The sequence below is a fragment of the Sinocyclocheilus grahami genome, unplaced genomic scaffold (genome assembly GCF_001515645.1).
Source record: "Sinocyclocheilus grahami isolate Dianchi unplaced genomic scaffold, SAMN03320097.WGS_v1.1 scaffold33.1, whole genome shotgun sequence".
Classification (NCBI taxonomy): Eukaryota; Metazoa; Chordata; class Actinopteri; order Cypriniformes; family Cyprinidae; genus Sinocyclocheilus; species Sinocyclocheilus grahami.
Window position 1 is genome coordinate 2,832,223 of NW_015505212.1, and position 22,582 is coordinate 2,854,804.

The 22,582-nt window shown below is 37.5% G+C and overlaps 1 protein-coding gene and 1 long non-coding RNA gene across 2 annotated transcripts in view; both read left to right on the plus strand.

The window, feature by feature from the left end:
• Nucleotides 1-1,950: 1,950 nt before the first annotated feature.
• Nucleotides 1,951-14,765, plus strand: LOC107580445 (uncharacterized). The gene is made up of 3 exons (XR_001608642.1): nt 1,951-1,961; nt 5,561-5,567; nt 14,697-14,765. It is a non-coding gene; the product is annotated as an uncharacterized lncRNA (long non-coding RNA).
• Nucleotides 14,766-21,291: 6,526 nt separating this feature from the next.
• The window catches only part of LOC107581272 (adiponectin receptor protein 2), a gene marked incomplete at its 5' end in the record, with an annotated part of 7,003 nt that continues 5,712 nt past the window's right edge, over nt 21,292-22,582 (plus strand). Inside the window, one exon of the mRNA XM_016266774.1 lies at nt 21,292-21,468. Coding sequence (XP_016122260.1) covers nt 21,292-21,468 — 177 coding nt within the window. The remainder of the gene's footprint in view (nt 21,469-22,582) is intronic.

The window sequence follows — 22,582 nt, forward strand, 5'->3', positions numbered from 1 at the left end:
AAAATCCAGCCAGGTCGAGCCAGTCAGTCAGTCCACCGGATCCGCAGCGCCGCTCCAACGATAGCGCACTCTTGAAGGACAACCGCTCGCCGCTTACGCAGACAGGTGAGCAAAAACCCGACACTCCCATGTAGTCGATAGAGTATGTTTTAGGGTGTTTCTGACTGTATTTCTGCGCTAATGAAGTTGTTTGTGTCAGTATTGCTAGCTGACTAGCTCCCGTTGCTACGCTGCATGAGACGGTCCGTCTGTTGTTTTCCAGCTTTTTCTTAAAGGGCATTTTATTTTAAACGGTTTAACAGATCGGTATATTAACATAGACGCGTCTAAAAGCTTCTGGCGAACGCGATGAACCCGAAGAATAAAAGTACGTGGTCTAAACCCTCTGTATTAGTCACTTTCAGACTTGTTTGTGTCGGTCCCTGAGTGGTGAGTGTGCCACTGATGGGGCTTTTGTTTGGAGTTTTCATCCTCCTGTCGTCTATTTTCACAAGTTTTTATGTTCATAAAGGGTTCTGGCCAAGTTTCACGTTGTTACAAGAGAAATGACAATAGAAGATGCTGTTTTTGTTTGGGTTGTAAACAAAACGGCTTCAATTTAAAGGAACCGCTCACTCAAATGAAACATTCTGTCATCATTTACTATTGTCTTCCCTAAAACACAAAAAGAGATGTTAGGCAGGATGATAACTAAAGTCACCATTCACTTTTGGTTCATGTTTTTTCCAACACGAAGAAAGTAAAGGGTGACTGATGCTGTCATCATGCATAACATCTCCATTTGTGTTTTAAGGAAGACAGAAAGTCGTGTAAGTTTGGAACAACATGAGGGTGAGTAAATGATGGAATTGTAATTTTTGGATGAGCAAACCTTTTTTAAAAAACAGGATTGAACTGGTAGAGGGCAAACAAAAAGGTGTTTTTAGTATAGTGGCAGTGGGAAAAAAATAGTAAGCGTTCCAGTTGAAGTCTATGTTAAGCAAGTGTGAAAGTGGTTGACCGCTTGCTGTTGATCTTATTGACTTGTCATCACTACAGGCATTTCTGACCTAGTATTCGTTTGCCTCTCATGAGTACACACGTTTCTTCTCATTGTTTACATTATGAGGCTGAATTCCCTCAGTCATAGGGCTGGACGATATGGCCAAAATTTATATCTCAATATATTTTTTTAAATCGGTCGATACGATATAATTCTGATATCGATATGAACACCCACAACAGATGTCTGTTCCTATAAATGAATTTTCCAAGTCTATGAAACCTCCTATAAAACTATATAATATTTAAGAAAAAAACAGCACAAATAAATTAATGTTTACATTATATCAAACTATAGGCTGACATACACTACCAGTCAAAAGTTTTTATGTTTTTTAAAAAAGTCTTTTGCTCACCAAGCCTGCATTTATTTGATCCAAAGTAGACTACAGCAAAAACAGTAACATTTTGAAATATTTTTACTATTTAAAATAACTCTTTTCTATTAGAAAATATTTTAAAATGTGATTTTTATTCCTGTGATTTCAAAGCTGAATTTTTAGCATCATTACTAAAGTCACCAGTCACATGATCCCTCAGAAATCATTCTAATATGCTGATTTGCTGCTCAAAAACATTTATTATTATGTTGAAAACAAAGGAGTAGAATTTTTTCAGGTTTCTTTGATGAATAGAAAGTTCAGAAGAACAGCATTTATCTGAAATAGAAATCTTTTGTAACATTATGAATTTTTGATCAATTTAAAGCATCCTTGCTAAATAAAAGTAGTATAAATAAAATAAAATTGCAGCGCTAAATAAAATGTCTATAATTTCAAATAGAAAGCAGTTATTTTAAATAGTAAAAATAATTCAAAATGCTACTGTTTTTTTTCTCTTTTTCTCACTAATAATAAAATCATAATATAAACTTTTTATTATTGTTGTTATTATGCCATTATTTTATTTATTATTGTTTAGTATTTATATACACATTATTTTTAAGTAGTTTTTTTGTAGATTTATGCAAATACATACATTAAGGTAATTTGCTTGTGAAAACTGTTGTTTGATGGTGATATTTCATGCTGTTTGTTTTTAAAGAGCAGTAGACATGATATTAAAGAACCAATAACCTATTAAGAGGAAAGTGTAATTAGTGCTGTAAAAAAATTAGTGCTGTGTTCAAAATATTGATACGACGATGTATCGTCACAGAGATTTGACGATACGAGTATCGATACAGCTGGCCCTGAATCGATACTGTGGCACGTGTGCAGCAGTGGACCACGCTTAATTTTACAATGTTTAAAATTGAGTAGAAAAGTGTGAGGTTTCTAAAAAAGAATGAATAGAGCATCTGTTAATAATCTGGCCGCAGAGGAACACAATGGGGTTGCCTGATATAAAGAAACGTAATCCCCAAAACAGAGCTTTACACTTGCGCAATACAGAAATATCTACTAAACGTGCTACTTATCTTTGTCAACCTGGCAACCCTGTGCTCACACGCTCTCTCGGCCATAAATCATCCTTGAGCGTGTGTGCGTTAGATACAGTGAAGAAAGCGCGTTAGTTTAGAACTCTTCTAATTTTTTAGTGTGTTAATTTGTGCAATAATAACCTACCAGCAATGTAAATAATTTTTTTAACATATTAGAATGAGTACATTACAAAATAAATGTATTAGAACAAGTACATTATTATTTATGGGCTTAAAAACAAGATGCAAACAATCAGAATATTGTACCTGGTGGGGAGTGCACAATGTAAACATGAAACATATGCAATTACCTATATTGTACTGTGGTACAGTTATGGAAGCCCTTCATAATGCAGAGGTCAGCAGCCTGCTCTGCCAATAGCTAGAAATGGCACTTTAGAATGCAGTGTTTAATAAACAGCTGTTTTTCTAAATTCTGCAGAGGTGAAATTCAGTGCAGTCATGTATCGTGATACGTATCGTATCGTGGCCTCTGTATCGTGATGCGTATCGTGACTTTGCTGGTGATACACAGCCCTAGTGTTAATGTTGGTCAAACCGATTATCGGTCCATCTCTCTATTATAGTGTCAGCAGTAGTTGTGGGCCTCTGCAGTGTGGAAAGGCACCTTATCAGAGAGGCTGATTGTGTGCCATTGATCGACAAAGCAAACATCTTTTAAATGTCAAGGGAGCCGCTCAACTCCTGAAAATCTTAATTGATTTTGGTTTGGCTTGTGGTAGGTGTGAGAGCATAAAGTGTGTTTAAATCCAAAATACAATGCGCTGTGCGGCACATCAGCTTGTCATTCCTCACTTCCCAAAATCTGAACAAGGTGGGATGACGTTGCCAAGACGACCGTCTCCACTGTGGCTCATCCTGTTTGTGTAGATGTACTGGAGAGCTGCTCAGTAATCCATTTAATTTTGCCTTAGTCTATTCATTCTGACACCAGCAGTTTCTTTAGTCCTCTATGGTGAATTGGAGGTTTAGGCAAAGCTCTAAGTTTGACCTTGGTCACACTGGTTTGTTCATGAGCTGGGCATGGGTCAAAGCAAATGAAGCATTTGACAATCTGGTATGTCCGTGGCAAATGGTGAGTTGTGAAGGACAGGTTAACCTATTTCTGCATCATGACTTGTAGTTATTATTATTCAGTGTCAGATAGTGATGCACCAAAAATTCTTGACTGAAATCAAAAATATTTTGCTCTGATTTAGCATCGGAGTGGCTGATGATGCAGTTCATATATTTTTTAACTCAGATGAATGTCTATCACAATTTTTTCTAATATAGATTAGCAGTCGGATTTTCCTCTTTAACTCTCACAAAGGGCCTCTTCCTCTCTGACAGCAGTTCAGTGCTGCGCTGGTGGTCAGTCCTGGTCTCATGACCGACAGACGGCACACAAAGGCACCTCTAACCCCTTTCCTCGCTCTCTTACCCAGTCACATGACACGCACACAATGACTGGCTCCATCATAGTGTTGGGCGATATGGTAATTTTTCAAATCGTCATATCGCCAGTCCGTGAGATCGCTGATAGACGATATTATCGTGCATGGGTGGGTGGGGGCAAGAGAGAGACTCCCTGTACTTGTCATAGGCTATTTCATAACGGTTTGGTGTTTTAAACCGTGTGCGTGGTTTTAATTGTTTTACCTTAAATTTAATTTACCTTAGATTTACGGATTAATTGTTCACCTTAAGACTAGCAATGTGCGCTAGCAAAATAAATATTGTAAATTTTGATTTCATGCATACTTTAATGACGCACAACTTAATGACTGTTAAAGTTGGTTATGTTGAACAATTTAGATCTTGAGAATCGATAGATTGTGTGTGTGAGTGAGATGTTATTAACATAAATGGAATTCTCATGCAGTCGCTACACAATCTGAGTCACATGCATGTCACATCATATACGTGACTCACTGGGTTGGCAAAGCTCTGTGGCATTCCTGAGGTTCAACTGCTGTCAAAACATAAAAGCTGTGCTACAGTTCCATGAATCACCACTTCCTCCTTTGAATTTGCGTGTGTGTGACTTTCTGTTAACCGAGAGGTGGATCCAGTATAGCTTTTCACGTGTCTGGCGAAATGCAAGCATTTCTCTGTCCAATTTAGTCAGTCATCCAAGTAGCACACGTGACGGTATAGTGTGCAACATCATGTTCGTAGGCAAGACAACATGGCACCTCATGGCAAAGAACTCTCGGAGGATCTGAAAAAGCCCAATTTGGACATTTTCAATTAGGGGTGTGCTCACTTTTGTGGCCAGCGGTTTAGACATTAATGGCTGTGTGTGGAGTTATTTTGAGGGGACAGCAAATTTACACTGTTTTAAAATTTTACACTACTTTACATTGTAGCAAAGTGTCATTTCTTCAGTGTTGTCACATGAAAAGATATAATAAAATATTTACACAAATGTGAGGGGTGTACTCACTTCTGTGAGATACTGTACATAAACAGAATATATATATACATAAACACGTTTTTTGCTATGATCACTCAAATGTGTGATCAAACACTTTTAATGACGTGACAAAGATATGTAATAATGGAGGCAGGGCATTTAACAATTTAACAAACTTTATTATCCAAAATGAGTCTGACATTAGTGCACTGAACAGTAAAGTTGAAGTTTATTAAACTTTAATTCAATTCCATTCCATTCAACTTTATTCCTTCTGAAGCTTATTTCACTTTGGAACATTCATTCACGGATTTGTGCTACTGTCTTCACACACTGATGAAACTTACTAGAGAAGTGTGACGATATACCTCTGTAAATAAATATAAATTGACCTCCCGCGCACTTTAATGCCCTTTGAATGTAACGTGTACGTTCCCTTGGAACTGGAATCAGAATGAGCTTTATTGCCAGGTATGTTTACACATACGAGGAATTTGTTTTCGTGACACAAGCTTCCACAGTGTAACAGAATGACAGCGACAGAACAAAAAAACACAGATAATTAAAAATAAATAAAGAATAAAAAATATATAAATCAACAATTGTGTGTACAGGTATATAACAATAGACAGTTGTATGTACAGGTATATTATGTGCAAATTGAAATGTAGACCGAGTATGTGTGTTAGATAAATAAGTGTATGAGTGAATAAATAGTGTGTGTTCCACAATTATTGTCAAGTGTTCATGAGATGGATTGCCTGAGGGAAGAAACTGTTCCTGTGTCTGGCCATTCTGGTGCTCAGATCCACTTCGCAGGGCACGTACGGTAGAAATAAGCCAATGCTTGAATGCTGCTGCATGAACAAGAGACCTCCTTACTGAAGTGAAAGTGTTGGCTGGTGTCACTATCTCGCAAATGCGCCGGGGGATCCCTTCATCTCGAGGAGCCCTCTCGAACGCCACCCTCGGCGTGTCGGAAGCCCCCCGGGATCGCTAGATCAGTGAATTTAACCACCCGTAACTCCCGAATCCCGGGGCTATCGACGCGGGGGTGGTCTCATTCGAAAGAGGGCCTCAAGACGTACACTCGATTAGAGTTCGAGAGGGTTCCTCGAGCTGAAGGGATCCCCTGAATTTCGTGCGGATTCGCCACGCCTTTACGTAGATATGGCCGTTCAAAGTTTCAATGGTTTACCATAGACTTAAGCTTTAAAGCGTTTCATCCAGGTAGCCAGTAGCAAACAATGGAGCATGCTCTGCTGGACAAACTAAGTAATTACACCATTTCAAGCATTTTATCTGCGTTATGTTCTTTAAAAAAATTCTCATATCGGCAGCATATTCGCTGATACGATAGATCGGCAACGAGGCTCATATCGGCCGATAATATTGGCTAAACGATATATCGGTCGTTCTCTAATCTGTATAAGTGTGTTTAAGCTTTGTTCCCAGGAATACTGCTAGGTAGGGATGCACGATATATCGGCCACCATATCGGTATCGGCCATGCGCGCGCGCATTGGGCGGAACTCTGCTGTGCGTGATACAGACGTAGAGACCGAAATTCCATGCTGTCGTGTAAATAAGATAAATAACATAAGGCTCTTTAGTTTGCTTAATAAAAGATTATATAGGAAAGGTAACTTTAAATTACTTCTGTTGTGATCTGGCGCTATAGAGAAATAAATAAAATTAGCTTGACCCTCAAGGGGGACGGGGGGTGCCCTTGGGGGGGCGGGCCCCCCTAAAATAATGTAAATTATATATTAACAGCAATAAGCAATTCCTCTGACAAGTAATTTAGTTAATTAGCCTAACTAACCATTTTAATGGTTTGTAGCAACTTGGCACATTAGAAATTAATTTGATGTGCCTTAACAGGTGTTTGTGTGTAGGCTCTTTCACAATGGCTCTTCTGATCAGATTTTAGACTCCGAACATTTAGAATAAAAGTGTATAAACCACAAACTTCACTTATCTATACCAAAGGACACAGAAACCTCCATTTCAGCCACACTGAAATGCATGTATAAAGTATTTTAGGATCACGAGTAGCTTGTACTGATTGCTTACAAATTCTCACTCAATAAGAAAAGTGCGTTCACTTGAACTCAATGGATTGTTTATAAAAGCTAATGAACTATTAACGAATGCTTTATAGTGACTGCACACACTCTAATTTGCATCTGCAGTCCATTATGGCCCCTGAGTCCAGCAGATTCATCATTTGAGGTGTGGCATACAGAAGAATTGCACGGGGATCATGTACTTGTGCATTATTTGTTTCTGTGAGCTATAATTACTTGCTACAGTCCAATATAGACAGAGTTTTTTAGTATCAGAGGAGTCTGTACAGGCTCAAAAGGTTGTCAAAGGATCTGTGGAGCAATCCAGATTGGTTTAGATGAGGATCATAGGAATATGCCTAGGGAGAAAGAGACGGTTACATTAAACTGGCTGAGTTGAACTTTTCCTGTTCATTTGGTTAGATATTGCTTGTTTGTATTACGTGCCTGATTTTGAATAATTTGTATCTATGTCTCTACGTCAGCTACATGTTACACTGATATGCAGATAGCTCTAACATTGTTAGCAGATTTAAAGAGAACTCTTTGTTATTTGCATATATCCAACACAAATACCCACAGTGGTTGTGTATTGTGTAATCTGACTTGGGCAATGTTTGTGTCAGTCATTGTGATCCACGTGGCAGTTGGCTGCCGAGGCTGTGGCGTGGTGTGGTCAGACAGGGCAGGTGTAAAACTATCCTATCCCCAGAGCAGACACCCTACTGGCTTTTCTGGTTAAGGTAGATCCACGACAACAAGGCCAGGCTGATGAAATTTTAAACAGTCCTCAGGACTCAGTAATATACACTGTTTGGTGTTTATTTTGCATCATGTTTCTTGTGGACGTGGTTGAGTATTTGTGTCTGATTGCACAATTTAGGACTAGCGTTTTTGTACAACTGAGAGAAATCAGTTTTAAATTTAATGAAGGTCTAATTGAATCATATGTCCATCAATACACAGGAGAGACTGGTGTGTGAGCATACCTGGAAAATGAGAATCAACTATTTCCCCTTGAGTATGCCAAAATTGTCCTGGTTCACACAAGCAGCTATAGATTTTACACTTTTGTGCATTATGTTTGCATGTTTTTTCCCCTTGTATTTGAATATGCCTGTCCATTTATTTTTACGCTCCATATTTTCGTTAAATGTTGTTCAGTGTAAAGTTTGATAGATGAGCATCTTTGGCTGTTACTGGACCAATTTGAAGAATATGGTGGTGGGATAAACTAATTTTATTGGATTGTAATATTTCTTACTCCTCTGAGAAATTTTTTTTATTCTGTTGATACCAAGATATCTCGATTGCCCCCAGGTGACTGGCTGCAGTATAGGTCACAAACCCCGCCCTCTCCATGTAATGTAAGGGGACAAACTAAATAATCAAATTACACTTTAAATAATTTTTTTCCAAAGACATAGTGTCATTTTAGGTAGTTCTTAGCATGCTGATGTAGGACTGCACGATTAATCGTATTTTAATCTCGATAACGTTATCCACCTTTCTCGATTAATTAAAAATAATCGTCACGATATTGGCCAGCTCGTTATTTATCCTGAAAATGTGTTTTTAATTTGGCATTTGCGTTATCTTGCATTGCTAACAAGTCTTCACTAGCGTTTATTCTTGTGGTTGCCAGATGTGAAGAGATTAAGTCCCCAAAACAGAGCTTTTCTCCTTTAAGGATACACTTTATGCCCGGTGTTTTATTTAATCTGTGCAATCTGGCAACCCTGTGTGCACATTTACTAATGGCGGAACAAGTGCTGATGATAAGAAAACATACATGTGCTGGAGTTTAGCGATCTCTCCACAGCAATTTCTTCTTACATGAAAGTGTCATACTAGGGATGTAACGGTATGAAAATTTCTTATCATGGTTATAGTGACCAAAATTATCACGGTTATCAGTATTATCACGGTATTGTTAAAATGGGCTGGAGATGTTAAAGTACCGACACATAAATCACTTCAAGTTTTATATTTAAAAATCAACAAACAACAAATAAAATGACTTTTTGTTTGCATAATCACTAAAACAATAACATTACCAATGATGTTTGGATTTTAAATGACAACTTAACTGACAACAGTTTAATAGCATGTTGAAATATCTAATGTAAATGTTCCAATAAAGCTTTGAAAAAGTTTAATAAAAAGGTAAACCACATTTCAGCCTTTAAATAAAAAGATACAATTCTAAATGATAATTGACTAATAAATTATATGTATTTTATCTGCTCCATAAATAATTCTAGATAACTTATCTGAATTGTTTAAATGTGTAGAATCCACATAAGCTTGTTTTTCATCATCCAGTCAAAATTTACAGAAGGGCATGCAAATTTGGTCCGTTTTTGGCCAGACACAATCTGCACACGGGCTGAATGTAAATATAGGTCTCTGTAATTCCACTCTCTGACAACAGGTGGCGCTTATGGAAAAACTGAATTAGAGCTGTTTCCCGTAACCTCCGTGGACAAAGCAGTATTGCGATTAAGAACACTTCCTTTAGGAGTATTTGTGTCTGATTGCACAATTTAGGACTAGCGTTTTTGTACAACTGAGAGAAATCAGTTTTAAATTTAATGAAGGTCTAATTGAATCATATGTCCATCAATACACAGGAGAGACTGGTGTGTGAGCATACCTGGAAAATGAGAATCAACTATTTCCCCTTGAGTATGCCAAAATTGTCCTGGTTCACACAAGCAGCTATAGATTTTACACTTTTGTGCATTATGTTTGCATGTTTTTTCCCCTTGTATTTGAATATGCCTGTCCATTTATTTTTACGCTCCATATTTTCGTTAAATGTTGTTCAGTGTAAAGTTTGATAGATGAGCATCTTTGGCTGTTACTGGACCAATTTGAAGAATATGGTGGTGGGATAAACTAATTTTATTGGATTGTAATATTTCTTACTCCTCTGAGAAATTTTTTTTATTCTGTTGATACCAAGATATCTCGATTGCCCCCAGGTGACTGGCTGCAGTATAGGTCACAAACCCCGCCCTCTCCATGTAATGTAAGGGGACAAACTAAATAATCAAATTACACTTTAAATAATTTTTTTCCAAAGACATAGTGTCATTTTAGGTAGTTCTTAGCATGCTGATGTAGGACTGCACGATTAATCGTATTTTAATCTCGATAACGTTATCCACCTTTCTCGATTAATTAAAAATAATCGTCACGATATTGGCCAGCTCGTTATTTATCCTGAAAATGTGTTTTTAATTTGGCATTTGCGTTATCTTGCATTGCTAACAAGTCTTCACTAGCGTTTATTCTTGTGGTTGCCAGATGTGAAGAGATTAAGTCCCCAAAACAGAGCTTTTCTCCTTTAAGGATACACTTTATGCCCGGTGTTTTATTTAATCTGTGCAATCTGGCAACCCTGTGTGCACATTTACTAATGGCGGAACAAGTGCTGATGATAAGAAAACATACATGTGCTGGAGTTTAGCGATCTCTCCACAGCAATTTCTTCTTACATGAAAGTGTCATACTAGGGATGTAACGGTATGAAAATTTCTTATCATGGTTATAGTGACCAAAATTATCACGGTTATCAGTATTATCACGGTATTGTTAAAATGGGCTGGAGATGTTAAAGTACCGACACATAAATCACTTCAAGTTTTATATTTAAAAATCAACAAACAACAAATAAAATGACTTTTTGTTTGCATAATCACTAAAACAATAACATTACCAATGATGTTTGGATTTTAAATGACAACTTAACTGACAACAGTTTAATAGCATGTTGAAATATCTAATGTAAATGTTCCAATAAAGCTTTGAAAAAGTTTAATAAAAAGGTAAACCACATTTCAGCCTTTAAATAAAAAGATACAATTCTAAATGATAATTGACTAATAAATTATATGTATTTTATCTGCTCCATAAATAATTCTAGATAACTTATCTGAATTGTTTAAATGTGTAGAATCCACATAAGCTTGTTTTTCATCATCCAGTCAAAATTTACAGAAGGGCATGCAAATTTGGTCCGTTTTTGGCCAGACACAATCTGCACACGGGCTGAATGTAAATATAGGTCTCTGTAATTCCACTCTCTGACAACAGGTGGCGCTTATGGAAAAACTGAATTAGAGCTGTTTCCCGTAACCTCCGTGGACAAAGCAGTATTGCGATTAAGAACACTTCCTTTAGTTATTACATGGAGCGAGTGTATGGAAAGCAAAGTTATAAAATTAGTGTCATTCATTTCTACTCTGCGTGGTGTGCGCACGTAAGACTGTTACTTAAAACTGTGCTTTATGCTGGACAGTATTTATTTATCGTGAGTTGTTCAAATCGCGGTAATCTAATACGGTTTTAATGAAAAGATGAAACGGTAATACTAACCGTGGGGAATTTTATCATGATTTATCGTCAAACCGGTAATCGTTACATCCCTATGTCATACAGCCATAGCGTGCATGCGCACAGCAGTGCTCGTTCACTCGCGTGCCTCACCCACTCCTAACAGCAAAATGGATATGTTTGCATGACTTTCTAACATTTACAGATGAAATGTATTATGTCAGTTATGCACTGAGGAAACCACAACGTCTCAAATGCATTAAACAGCACAGATATATTCGCTGTTTGTCATGGTGGATCGATTGAATCCATGATCGACATTAAGGTCTGCTTAAGAATAAGCGTGCACAAATTAGTGAGATTGTGTGAATTTAATTTGTCGTTAATGGAACCGCTTTAGTCCCAATTGATTTGTTAGGTTATTTCAAGCCATGTTTTGGACTTTAATCCCTGTTTTTCCTCGGGTCTCCGTGGTGTTGTGATTTGTCATATTCACGCAGCAGCGGTGATGAGAGAGCGCGCTTGAGAGAGTTTAGAGAGGAGAAATCAATCTACATATAAAATATTGGTCACTTTCTAAATAATAAAAGTATAGCGCATCCACTAGTAATTATATATAAATGAATCTATTTTTACCGATGTACACTTTTTAAACCGATGCTTTTTATGCTGATGCACCGAGCGAATCGGGGAATCTTCCCATCCCTACTCTTCAGATGAATTGACACTGATAACTCAGTCTCACCATACACAGTCAGAACTTCCTCTGGTGCTTTCCAGTTTGTGGTATTTCTGTGGTACAGCTTGTTCTCCTTTCTAATCAGAGACACATTATTCATTTCACCATCAACATGTTGCCTAATTGTACTTGTTAATTTCTGTAGAAGCCAAACTAGAGGAGTACATTTGTCAAATGATCTCACGTAAAGCCAGAATGTCTGCAGATTTGTAAACATTTGCAAACTGTTGAGTTCCTTAACAATTGTATTTGTTATCAATGTTTTGGTAATTAGCTTGATCCATGGTTCTCTTTCTGGAACTCGGGAAGGAAGATATTTTTGGATAAAGAGCATTATTAATTCCAGCTTCCTGTCCCTCCAGGGATTCGGTTGAAAAATCTGTTTTTGAGTTGTGTTTCTATGTGCACATGAAGTGAGAGTTTGAGTGAGCATGTTATTGTCATGTGTGTGACAACACTGGTGCTGGGGTTAGTCTGTATAAAGGTCTGTTCCTGATTGAGCAAGAAACTGTGGCTCCACTGTGCCTAACATGTGATGTTTATTGTGGAAAGTAAAGGACTGAAGACTGGTGGAGGGAAGGGGAAGATTAAGAAGAATGGATGGCCGGTGGTCCCCGGACTCTGTGGTTTTACAGAATGGTATTAACAGTAGGATTCTTAGTGAGCAAAGACGGAGGTGGTGGAAAATTAGTCCTCTGGACAGTCTTGCTCCCATAAGGGATTTACACAAAATCTGTGAATGCAGACTAATTGTCGACCGATATTGGTTTTTTTGACAGCCGATGGCCGATATAAAAATATAAAGCTGATATAATTTTTTAATATTTAAGAAATTTTAAATCATTTGAAAATGGATTAAAAAATAAATAAATGTGTAAAATAAACTTGCTTATAATTTAAATGACAAAGTATTTTTCACAAATAAACAAATATTTAATAATAAATATAATTAAAAAGGAAGTAAACACTGTAACCAACAGGGCTCTCAGTATTCTGGGAAGTTTGTGTGCATTGGGAATCCCATTTTTTTTCAAATAAAGCCAAGGTAACACTCATTTTACATACAGGACACAGTGAAAATTACATTAATATGACATTGGGCAAAAGCATGAAGCGCAGCATAATTTGAAATCACAAGTTTAAAGTTTGTCGATTGCGCATATCAGTGAAGTTGAACTCTCCTCCTGTCTGCATTCAATTCGCACGGACCGACCGTCACGCAGAGTACACGCAATCATGCAGGATACAAATGCACACTTCACAAGATCTCACAGCTGGATTCGACTAAGTTTGCAAGGCTTTTGAAATTAGATGTTCATTAGTCATTCAAAGATTTGTTTAAATAATGTAAATGTGTATTTGCTGAATGCTGATGGCAAACGAGAAAGTATTATGATGTTTGCCTTTCTATTACTAACGATATAAAAGCAATCGTTATAATACTTTTTTGTATACATTTTAATTCCTTTGTTTAACAGTTCTATCTGATTATTAGACAGACTTCTGTCCGTGGACAGAACTGTTAATAACGACAGCGAACAAGAGGGAGAATGTGAGCACTGTGTGGTCAGGTGCTGCTGTTCTCAGCGCCGTTAAAATAAAAGTCCCGCTACGAACGCATCGGCCAAACAGAAAAACTTATCGGCCGATGCTGATATTTGAAAAATGCCAAATATTGGCCGATATATCGGTCGATCACTAATGCAATGTGTGAATAGCTAGTTTTGTGAGTATCCAGGCAGTGTGTATCAGGCTAATCTTACTGTAACAAAGGTTATCTATGTGTAGCATTTGAGAAGGTATTAAAATGAAAACACATTTAAACACAAGCTAAGCCATGACTGACGCTCAGTCATGTCATTTATTTTTCTGCTAGCATTAAATGATTGTTGTCCATCACAAATAGTGCTGGCCAAACCTGCTTAGCTGGATTGCATTCTGTTTCAATGAACCAAGGACAAATATGTTGTTTTGCAGGACAAATCTGTGGTTCAGGCTGTGAGCTGGGGCAATGTGGTGCTCTACAGACAGGGAAATGAACTAAACCTGTTGCTTCCAGGAACTTCTCAGATGGTTGCTCAATCGCAAGGCCTGGAGCGCACATGCAATCATATCCATAGATTTTACTCCATGTCCAATTCTGCTGACCATTGACTGACCTTCAAACCTTGACTGATGTTATCAATGCTGAGATGAGGGGAAACTATCAGAAAGAGACTTTCACTACACTACAGTTCAAAATAATGGGGTCAGAAAGATATTTTTGTAAGAAATTAGTACTTTTATTCAACAAGAACACATTAAATTGATCAAAAGACAGCAGAGACATTTCAAATAAAGGATGTTCCTTTGAACTTTCTAGCCATTACAGTTTAATTGCATTTTAAAATAAGTTTTTAAATTGTAATAATATTCCACGATATTGCTGTTTTTACTGTATTTTTGATATATCCTTGTTAAGCATAAAAGACTTCCTTTTAAAACATTAACAAAAAATACTACCAACCCCAAACATTTGAATGTTAGTGTCCATGGTAGCATCTGACCATTGCTTAGCCTATCAAATCTACATGTACTTTGGGGGAATGTAAGGGAAGTAACTTTCAGATGTAATAAAATGGTCTGGTTCAGAGATATGTAGGTGTGGTAGCTGAACTGTTGTAGCCTCTGAACTAGGGTTGTGACATTGAGGAAATTTTCCCACCGGTTAATCGACGTGTGACAATACCGGTATCACCGCGGGGGCGGGGGCGTTCCCTCTTTTCCTCGCTTTCCTTCGCTTTTAAATAGCTTGTAAAAGCAGCGTGCGCATTTTACTTTCACTTTGAAATAGCGGCAATTCGGTGTAAAGCAATTGTTCGTTTTTAGTTCGTTTGAATTTTTCCTCTTTTCCTCATTTTCCGTTGCTTTTAAATAGCTTAAAAGCGCCTTGTGCATTTTACTTTCACTTTTGAATTAGCGGCAGTTAGACGTCAATTGCTTGAATGCAACAACAAAATACAACGTCAAACTCACTTTAGCGTGTATATATAAAACATATAACTTTTATTAACACAACAAATACACCATGCTATAGGGCAGGCTATGCCTAATATAAAATAACAAATAAATTAGTTTAAATAGCCTATTTCCAGTTTTGTATACCTAAGTAAACATATGTAATATATAACCAAATAAATAAGAAACGTTGGACGTTTATTAGCAAAACGAGTAAGAAAGCTTGGAGGCACACCTTGATGTCAAATAAAATAAATAAATGACACAAAGTTTAAATAAAGTAAAAATCAGCAAACAATGTGGAACCAATTAAATAAGAAACAAATGTTTTAAAAAAAAAACTTCCAAAATCACCTTAGATAAACGGCAAAAGTCAACAGGCTTTTCAAAATCCAAAATATTGCAAAAAATTGCTTTTGCATTTCGTTTCAAAACTAAATCATCCGTGATCGTTTTGTCTGTCTCACCTCACTCTTCTTGTCAGTCAGCTCGACTCGCTCTCCTCACTGGAGAAATTAAATCTGTGATGCGACTGTCGTTCGGCACGCTGCATTGAGCATTGAACTGAGCTCATCTGTCTGAAAAGCGAGGTGTGCTCTGATTGGCCAGCTATCCAGTGCGTTGGGATTGGCCAAAATACTTCAAGCGTGGGACGGAAATGTTACGCACCTTACCATACTGTGATGCCCTATCCGGCCGGAGCGACGAGACAAAAACATTAAAACCCATTATAAACGAGGCATTTGTTGCATGCAGTGGGGACATAATTACGGATTATAATGACTTTGCCAAGAACTTGTAACACTCCAAAGAGAAAGGAAAAATTGAAATCGCATCATATGACCCCTTTAACAAAACAAATATGCAAGCCCAACCCAGGTGACAAAAAGTAGCCTAATGCAAAAGTATTGTAATGCATTACTTTGCATAAAAAGAAACTAAGTAACATAATTAGTTACTTTTTAACGCAGTATTGTAATCATTACTTTTAAAAGTAACTTTGCCCAACAATGCTTAAGAGTCGTATAATGGAAATGCACAATTTTCCTTGATTCTTTGAAATTAAGGCATGCAAAGTACTATATACACTACTGTGCAAATCAGAGAGGCTTGGTCATGTGAAACTAATTTACAACTGTTTCTGTCCAAGAGACCCTGAATAAAATTATATATGGATACTCTTTAGTTTGACTTTGCTACATGAACTTCCCTGAACTCTAAAACTTTAAGTGCATGTATTCAGCAACCGTACTGCAAATGCAGCCACTGATGCATTTTGACCATTGCTTTATTTTCAGCATATGTGACCCTGGACCACAAAACCAGTCATAAGGGTCAACTTTTTGAAATTGAGATTTATACATCATCTGAAAGCTGAATAAATAAGCTTTCCATTAATGTATGTGTAGAGTCAAGTCAAGTCAAGTCACCTTTATTTATATAGCGCTTTTAACAATACAGATTGTGACAAAGCAACTGAACGGCATTAATTAGGAAAATAGTGTCAATAATGCAAAATGACAATAGTAAACACTCATTTTTCAGTTAAAGACAGTTCATCATTGAATTCAGTGATGTCAACATCCAGCTCAGTTCAGTTTAAATAATATCTTTGCAATTATGTCAACGATAACGCTGGAAATGAAGTAAATGATCCCAGAATTTTACTGAAGTGGACTATTCCTTTTGTGTAGAGGTGGAACCTCTTGAGTGTTCTGATAGACCTTTGAAAACTGGCCACTCCGGTAAGTGATCGTGATAGTGAAGTGACATGTGGCCAAGTATGGCCATACTCAGAATTAGTGCTCTGCATTTATCCCATCCAAAGTGCGCACACACACAGCAGTGAACACACACACCGTGAAAACACATTTTTTTGCTGCGGCGCCCAGGGAGCAGTTGGGGGTTCGGTGCCTTGCTCAAGGGCACCTCAGTCGTGGTATTGAAGGTGGGAGAGAGCGCTGTACATTCACAGCCCCCACCTACAATCCCTGCCGGTACGAGACTCGAACCCACAACCTTTGGATTACAAGTCCGACTCTAACCATTAGTCCACGACTTCCATTATGTAATCCTCTTAAGAGAGTAAAGGGCTCAGAGAGTCACATCCAAGAAAGCTTTAATGAGTTGGGTTTGTACAGGCCACTTTGGTGAGCATAAATGTATACAGGCAAAAGTATTGGGGTATTTGGGATGTGTGTGTGTGGTCTGAAATAGAGGAAAATTGTGTAAATATAAAATATTACAGCCTTTCTATTAACTTAGTACAGATGTTAAACATTTACATTCTGAACATAAACGGATAAATAATCGTCAATGGTCTGAAATTCTCTTACAAATTCACAGTTATGATAGTGTAGCATCTCAAACTATCTTAAAATGGCTAACAGATCAAGATTTATATTAAATAACAATGCACTATTGCACGTGAAACTAGCATGTTAGCTTCCTAACGTAGATTAACAAATAACATAATACTTTGCAAATATGCGCTTACAAGATTAACAACATCATCACAATAACATCAACATTATTGACCTGCAAAATAAACGTACTTTTCTGCATGAACGCACACAACTTCAAAGTTCGGATGCTCACTCTAACCCAGCGCGTGTGGTGTATAAAACGCAGTGTCTTAAAGGGAAGGTGTATAGGTATCAGTAAGATGAAAAGATATGCGCCCTCTATTGGTAAAATATTAAAGTGAAACTAAAGGAAAGTACTTTCCTACATTGCCGCCCCCAAATTTAGTATCTAAATTTGTAATAAGATTAACAACATCATCACAATAACATCAACATTATTGACATGCATGTTTCTGCTAGAGAATGCAAAATAAACTTACTTTTCTGCATGAACGCACACAACTGTAAAGTTCGGATGCTCACTGTGACCCAGCGTGTGTGGAGTATAAAGCGCAGTGTCTTAAAGGGGTCATATGATGCTTTTTTTTTTATCATTATTTTGTGTATTTGGTGTAACAGAATATGTTGACATGCTTTAATGTTCAAAAAACACATTATTTTTCAAATACTGTACATTATTGTAGGTCCTCTATGCCCCGCCTCTCTCAAACGCTTCGTTTTCTACAAAGTCCCTCCTTCCGACAAACGCAGTCTGCTCTGATTGGCCAGCTGACCCAGTGCACTGTGATTGGCCGAACACCGCAAGCACTCGTCGGAAATGTAACGCCCCTTACCATAATCGCGAGCTTCATCTTTCAAAATAAATGTAAAGACAGAGCCCGAAAGGGAAACAGAAGCGCGTAACAGACACAGTGATGAAGCTGGTGTTTGCAGTACACAAGCCACGGTTAAGACCGCTGACTCCACTGTGATGTGACCCTCTCTCTCTCTCACTCGCACACACACACAATGCGCAAAACTCCACATTTGAACAGTCAATAGCAAGTACTTCAACTAATAACGAGCCATTTTAGGGGGGCGTGGCAGAGTCTTAACTTTGATAAAGAATATCTCTTTGGTTTTGAGACTTTAGTCTTTGCAACTTCAGGGATCTTATCTATGCACAATCAGCTTGTAACACTCCAAAGAGAAAGGAAAACTTGAAATCGCATCATATGACCCCTTTAAAGGGAAGGTGTATAGGTATCAGTAAGATGAAAGAGATGCGCCCTCTAGTGGTAAAATACTAAAGTGAAACTAAAGGAAAAGACTTTCCTACAGTATGGTTTGTTAGGATAGGACCGTATTTGGCCGCGATACGACTATTTGAAAATCTGGAATCTGAGGGTTAAATCGCCTTTAAAGTTGTCCAAATGAAGTTCTTAGCAATGCATATTTCTAATCAAAAATTACGTTTTGATATATTCACGGTAGGAAGTTTACAAAATATTTTCATGGAACATGATCTTTACTTAGTCACCATGAAATCAAAATTGAAAATTCGTATTTTATTTTGCTAACTAATTTTTTTCATGAATATGGCTTAACCTGATGGAGGACTGCCGTTGATCGTCGTCGTCATCCTTAATAAAAAAAACATTTATTCATGCTTGGGTGTCGGCTGTGAATCCAGTGGAGAGAAATCCCCCACCACTAACTGCAAACTGGCATTCAGATCTGCCTCCATTTTGTTAGCAATGCCCCAGCTTCCAACGATCCAATCAGTTCCCGAAGAACGAAATCAAGTCCCACTCTCTCATTTCAGATGCCGTTTCACTCGGATATATGTCACAGTAGAGAAGAAAAGACAATCGCAACTTCTGTTTCATGCCGACTTTAATATCCTTATGATTTTTGGCATAAAATAAAAATCGATAATTTTGACCCATACAATGTTTTTTTTGGCTATTGCTAAAAATATACCCAAGCGACTTATGACTGGTTTTGTTGTCCAGGGTCACATATGTGGTCTCTTGTTTCTGATCAGTGAAGGAAAAACATCACTTAAACAAAGCTTTTAAGATGCTGGCTGTGTTATTAGGTAGCAGGTGGCGGGAGTCTTACAGCTGAGTCATTCTAAACCCAGCAAATCAGACAGTCTGCTTGTCATGTAGGCTTGGGCGAACATACTGAAGAGTTCAAGTGCATTGGAGTACTTGAAGTGTTTGAAATGTTTCTTCTTTTCTTCAGGCTCTGTAATAAACCTACATGGTGGTTTTATGAGGTGTAGAGCCAGTACTTTTTCTGTATTTACTCTCTCTTTCCTTTACACAGATCTATACGAGTTGTCCCAGCTGTGTCCTCGGCAAACAAGCAAACAGTTTTTTTTCCCTCTCTCTGGCAGGAAAGTGATTGTTTCTTGATGATCTCTAGAGAGGGTCATTACATCCAACCAATCGGTGCATGCAGTGAGCATAACACTGCACTTCTCAGTTACTCTGGGATTAAGGGCTGTGTGGTGTGACCAAAATCTTATATTAGAGCATTAGTCATTTTAGAACACCGTAAAAATATATATCACAATATAGATTTTTATTGGAAATTCAGTAGAAAAACAATTTGTATATTAAATAACCATGTGGATGTGCACACACTCACACACACCAAAAAAAAAAAAAAAAAAAAAAAAAAATTTATTTTTTTTTTTAAAGAAAACAAGCAATAACAATAAATAGTGCAAGTCTAAAACGGGCAAGTTTATTTATTTATTTTTTTTTTTAAATAAAGAATGGAATTAAAATAGAGAGTGCTAGAGTTAGAGGGTCAAATAAAGATGGAAAAGATGTGTTTTTAGCCGATACTTGAAGATGGCTAAGGACTCAGCTGCTCGGATTGAGTTTTTGAAGGCCTGTGCCGTTTGTCTTTCTGCTAATCTGGTAAAGTTGAATCGCTGAACTCAAGGTTGAATAAGTTTAGAAACCATTGAAGCATGTCTATTTATAGACCTGCCTTAAAGTGCTGCCGGGCTGAAGCAAAAAGTATGTGCAAGAACGCAAGTGTCTGTTTGTGATTTTATTGACTGACTGCACCTAATTACAGAGTAAAAGAAATGTGGTTCAGATGCGTTCGCTGTTGAATCTGGTCTTCTGTCATCTGTGTGCGGTAGTTTGTGTTACTGATGTTTGCACATGCACCCTAGTGTGTTCAACATTGTATGTTTCATAGATGAGCGTATATAAGCCTCTTGGGGATGATCTTTACACACAGTGCTGGTTGTTGGTATAAGCACACGCTGTGCGCAAAGATAAATTGGAGCAAGTCAGCAGGGCTTTGCTTCCAACACTCAAAGCGCTGAGAACATGCCACAAGCAAGGTCATAATAATCAATTGCAGTATTAATTAAATTGAGTGTGTGTGTGTGTGTGTATTGGAGAGAGTACTTGAAATGCTTTTTATATGGGTTCTGAGTTTGTGATGTCCCGGTTGATGGTTTTTGAGTCAGGATGGTTGATTAGTTGTCCAACAACTGACTAGTCTGTTAGTGAGGTTTAGTAGTGAGTTTAACTACATTTATTTTCATTTTTGAAAACGAATTTCTGTAATTTAAATATTTTTGAATATTTGAGTGCAATATTTATAGAGATTCATCTTTACCTTTTTATAAAATTTAATAATATATAAACCCATTTCATTTTATTACTATATTTAGTTTTATAGATAGATATATTTTATTTTGTATGTTAAATATATTTATATAAACAAACAATATTGTGCATTTAATTTTTTTTACATATATTTTACAAACAAAATACTTTTGTCTATCTATCTATACATTAGATATATTTACCAACAAAAAAATATATAAATGGATAGATGAAAGGTAGAAACTATATATTCACTGTGCCAGATGATGCTGAAACCTGACTTTTTTTGTTTCTGTGTGTTTTCAGTGTCTCTTTGCGAGGAGGGTGGTACACGAAAAGGAGGAAACGACAGAAAGAGAAGAGGAAGATGAAGAGGACAAGAGCTCTGACGAAGGACTTCTGCTACAGGCACACCATGCCATGGAGAGGATGGAGGAGTTTGTGCACAAGGTCAGACTCTCAAGTTCATCTCTCTCTCTCACACTCTCTCTCACACACACACACACACACACACACATATGTGTCACAGCTGAGACCCGGCTCGCACTCCGTAAACACAGATGTGCATTATCATTGAGTTTATATGTCAAGGGTCATACGGTGAGATTAAACACATGACATCAGCGCACCTCACCCGATCTGAGTGATCACAACTGCCTTTGCACGAACACGCCACAGTCCTCCAATACGGAAAACAGCCCTGCCAAAACAGATGCCCATCTTCCGGCTCCGGCAGCCTCTCATCTCAATCTTGTATTGAGAGTCTGCCATATGCAGAGGAACAGGAACTGAAAGCAGTCCTTTGTAGTATGCGCAGCAATGCTGAGCCCTATAAACCAGCTCAAGTTTAGTTTGCTTTTTGAGCCCCTTCTGCTTTAATGGCTCTTTCCTTCCTCTCCTCTCTCCCCCTCTGGAGAAGAAGCCAAAGCTCTCTGTGTCGAAGAGCAAGCACAGTGTAAGATCCAATCAGTGCCATTCACAATCAGCACTCGGGTACAGTCTTGAAAGGAACACATCTAGGAAGACTTTAAAACACAGATCCTGACAGATGACCGAAAGTCACATCATGGAGTTCAATCAAACAAACTGACCTAGTTTCAATTGTTTTGTTTTATTTATATAAAAGTATGTCCTGATACACACAGAGCTAGGAGCGGTTCTCTCAGCAGATACAGCATGTTCATTGCCTCTTTGCTCTCGGCTGTATTCACTGCATGTGCTGTTTTTAAAGGTGTAATCCTGTGGTCACGCCTGTGACTGGTATGATTGCACAGCCTGTTTACGTCAGCCTGATTTGGCAGAGTGCTGCTAAGAAACTGCAAAGCTTCTCAGTAGTGTCACCACAGCTGGTAAAGAGAAAGCAGGCAACCTAGTTTTATGAAACCCACACAAGATAAAAAAAAAAATCCAGACTCGGATATGGAGATATGGATGGATATATATATGTATGTATATATATATGTATGGATATATATATGTATGTATATATATATGTATGTATATATGTATGTATATATATATGTATGTATATATATATGTATATATGTGTATATATATGTGTGTA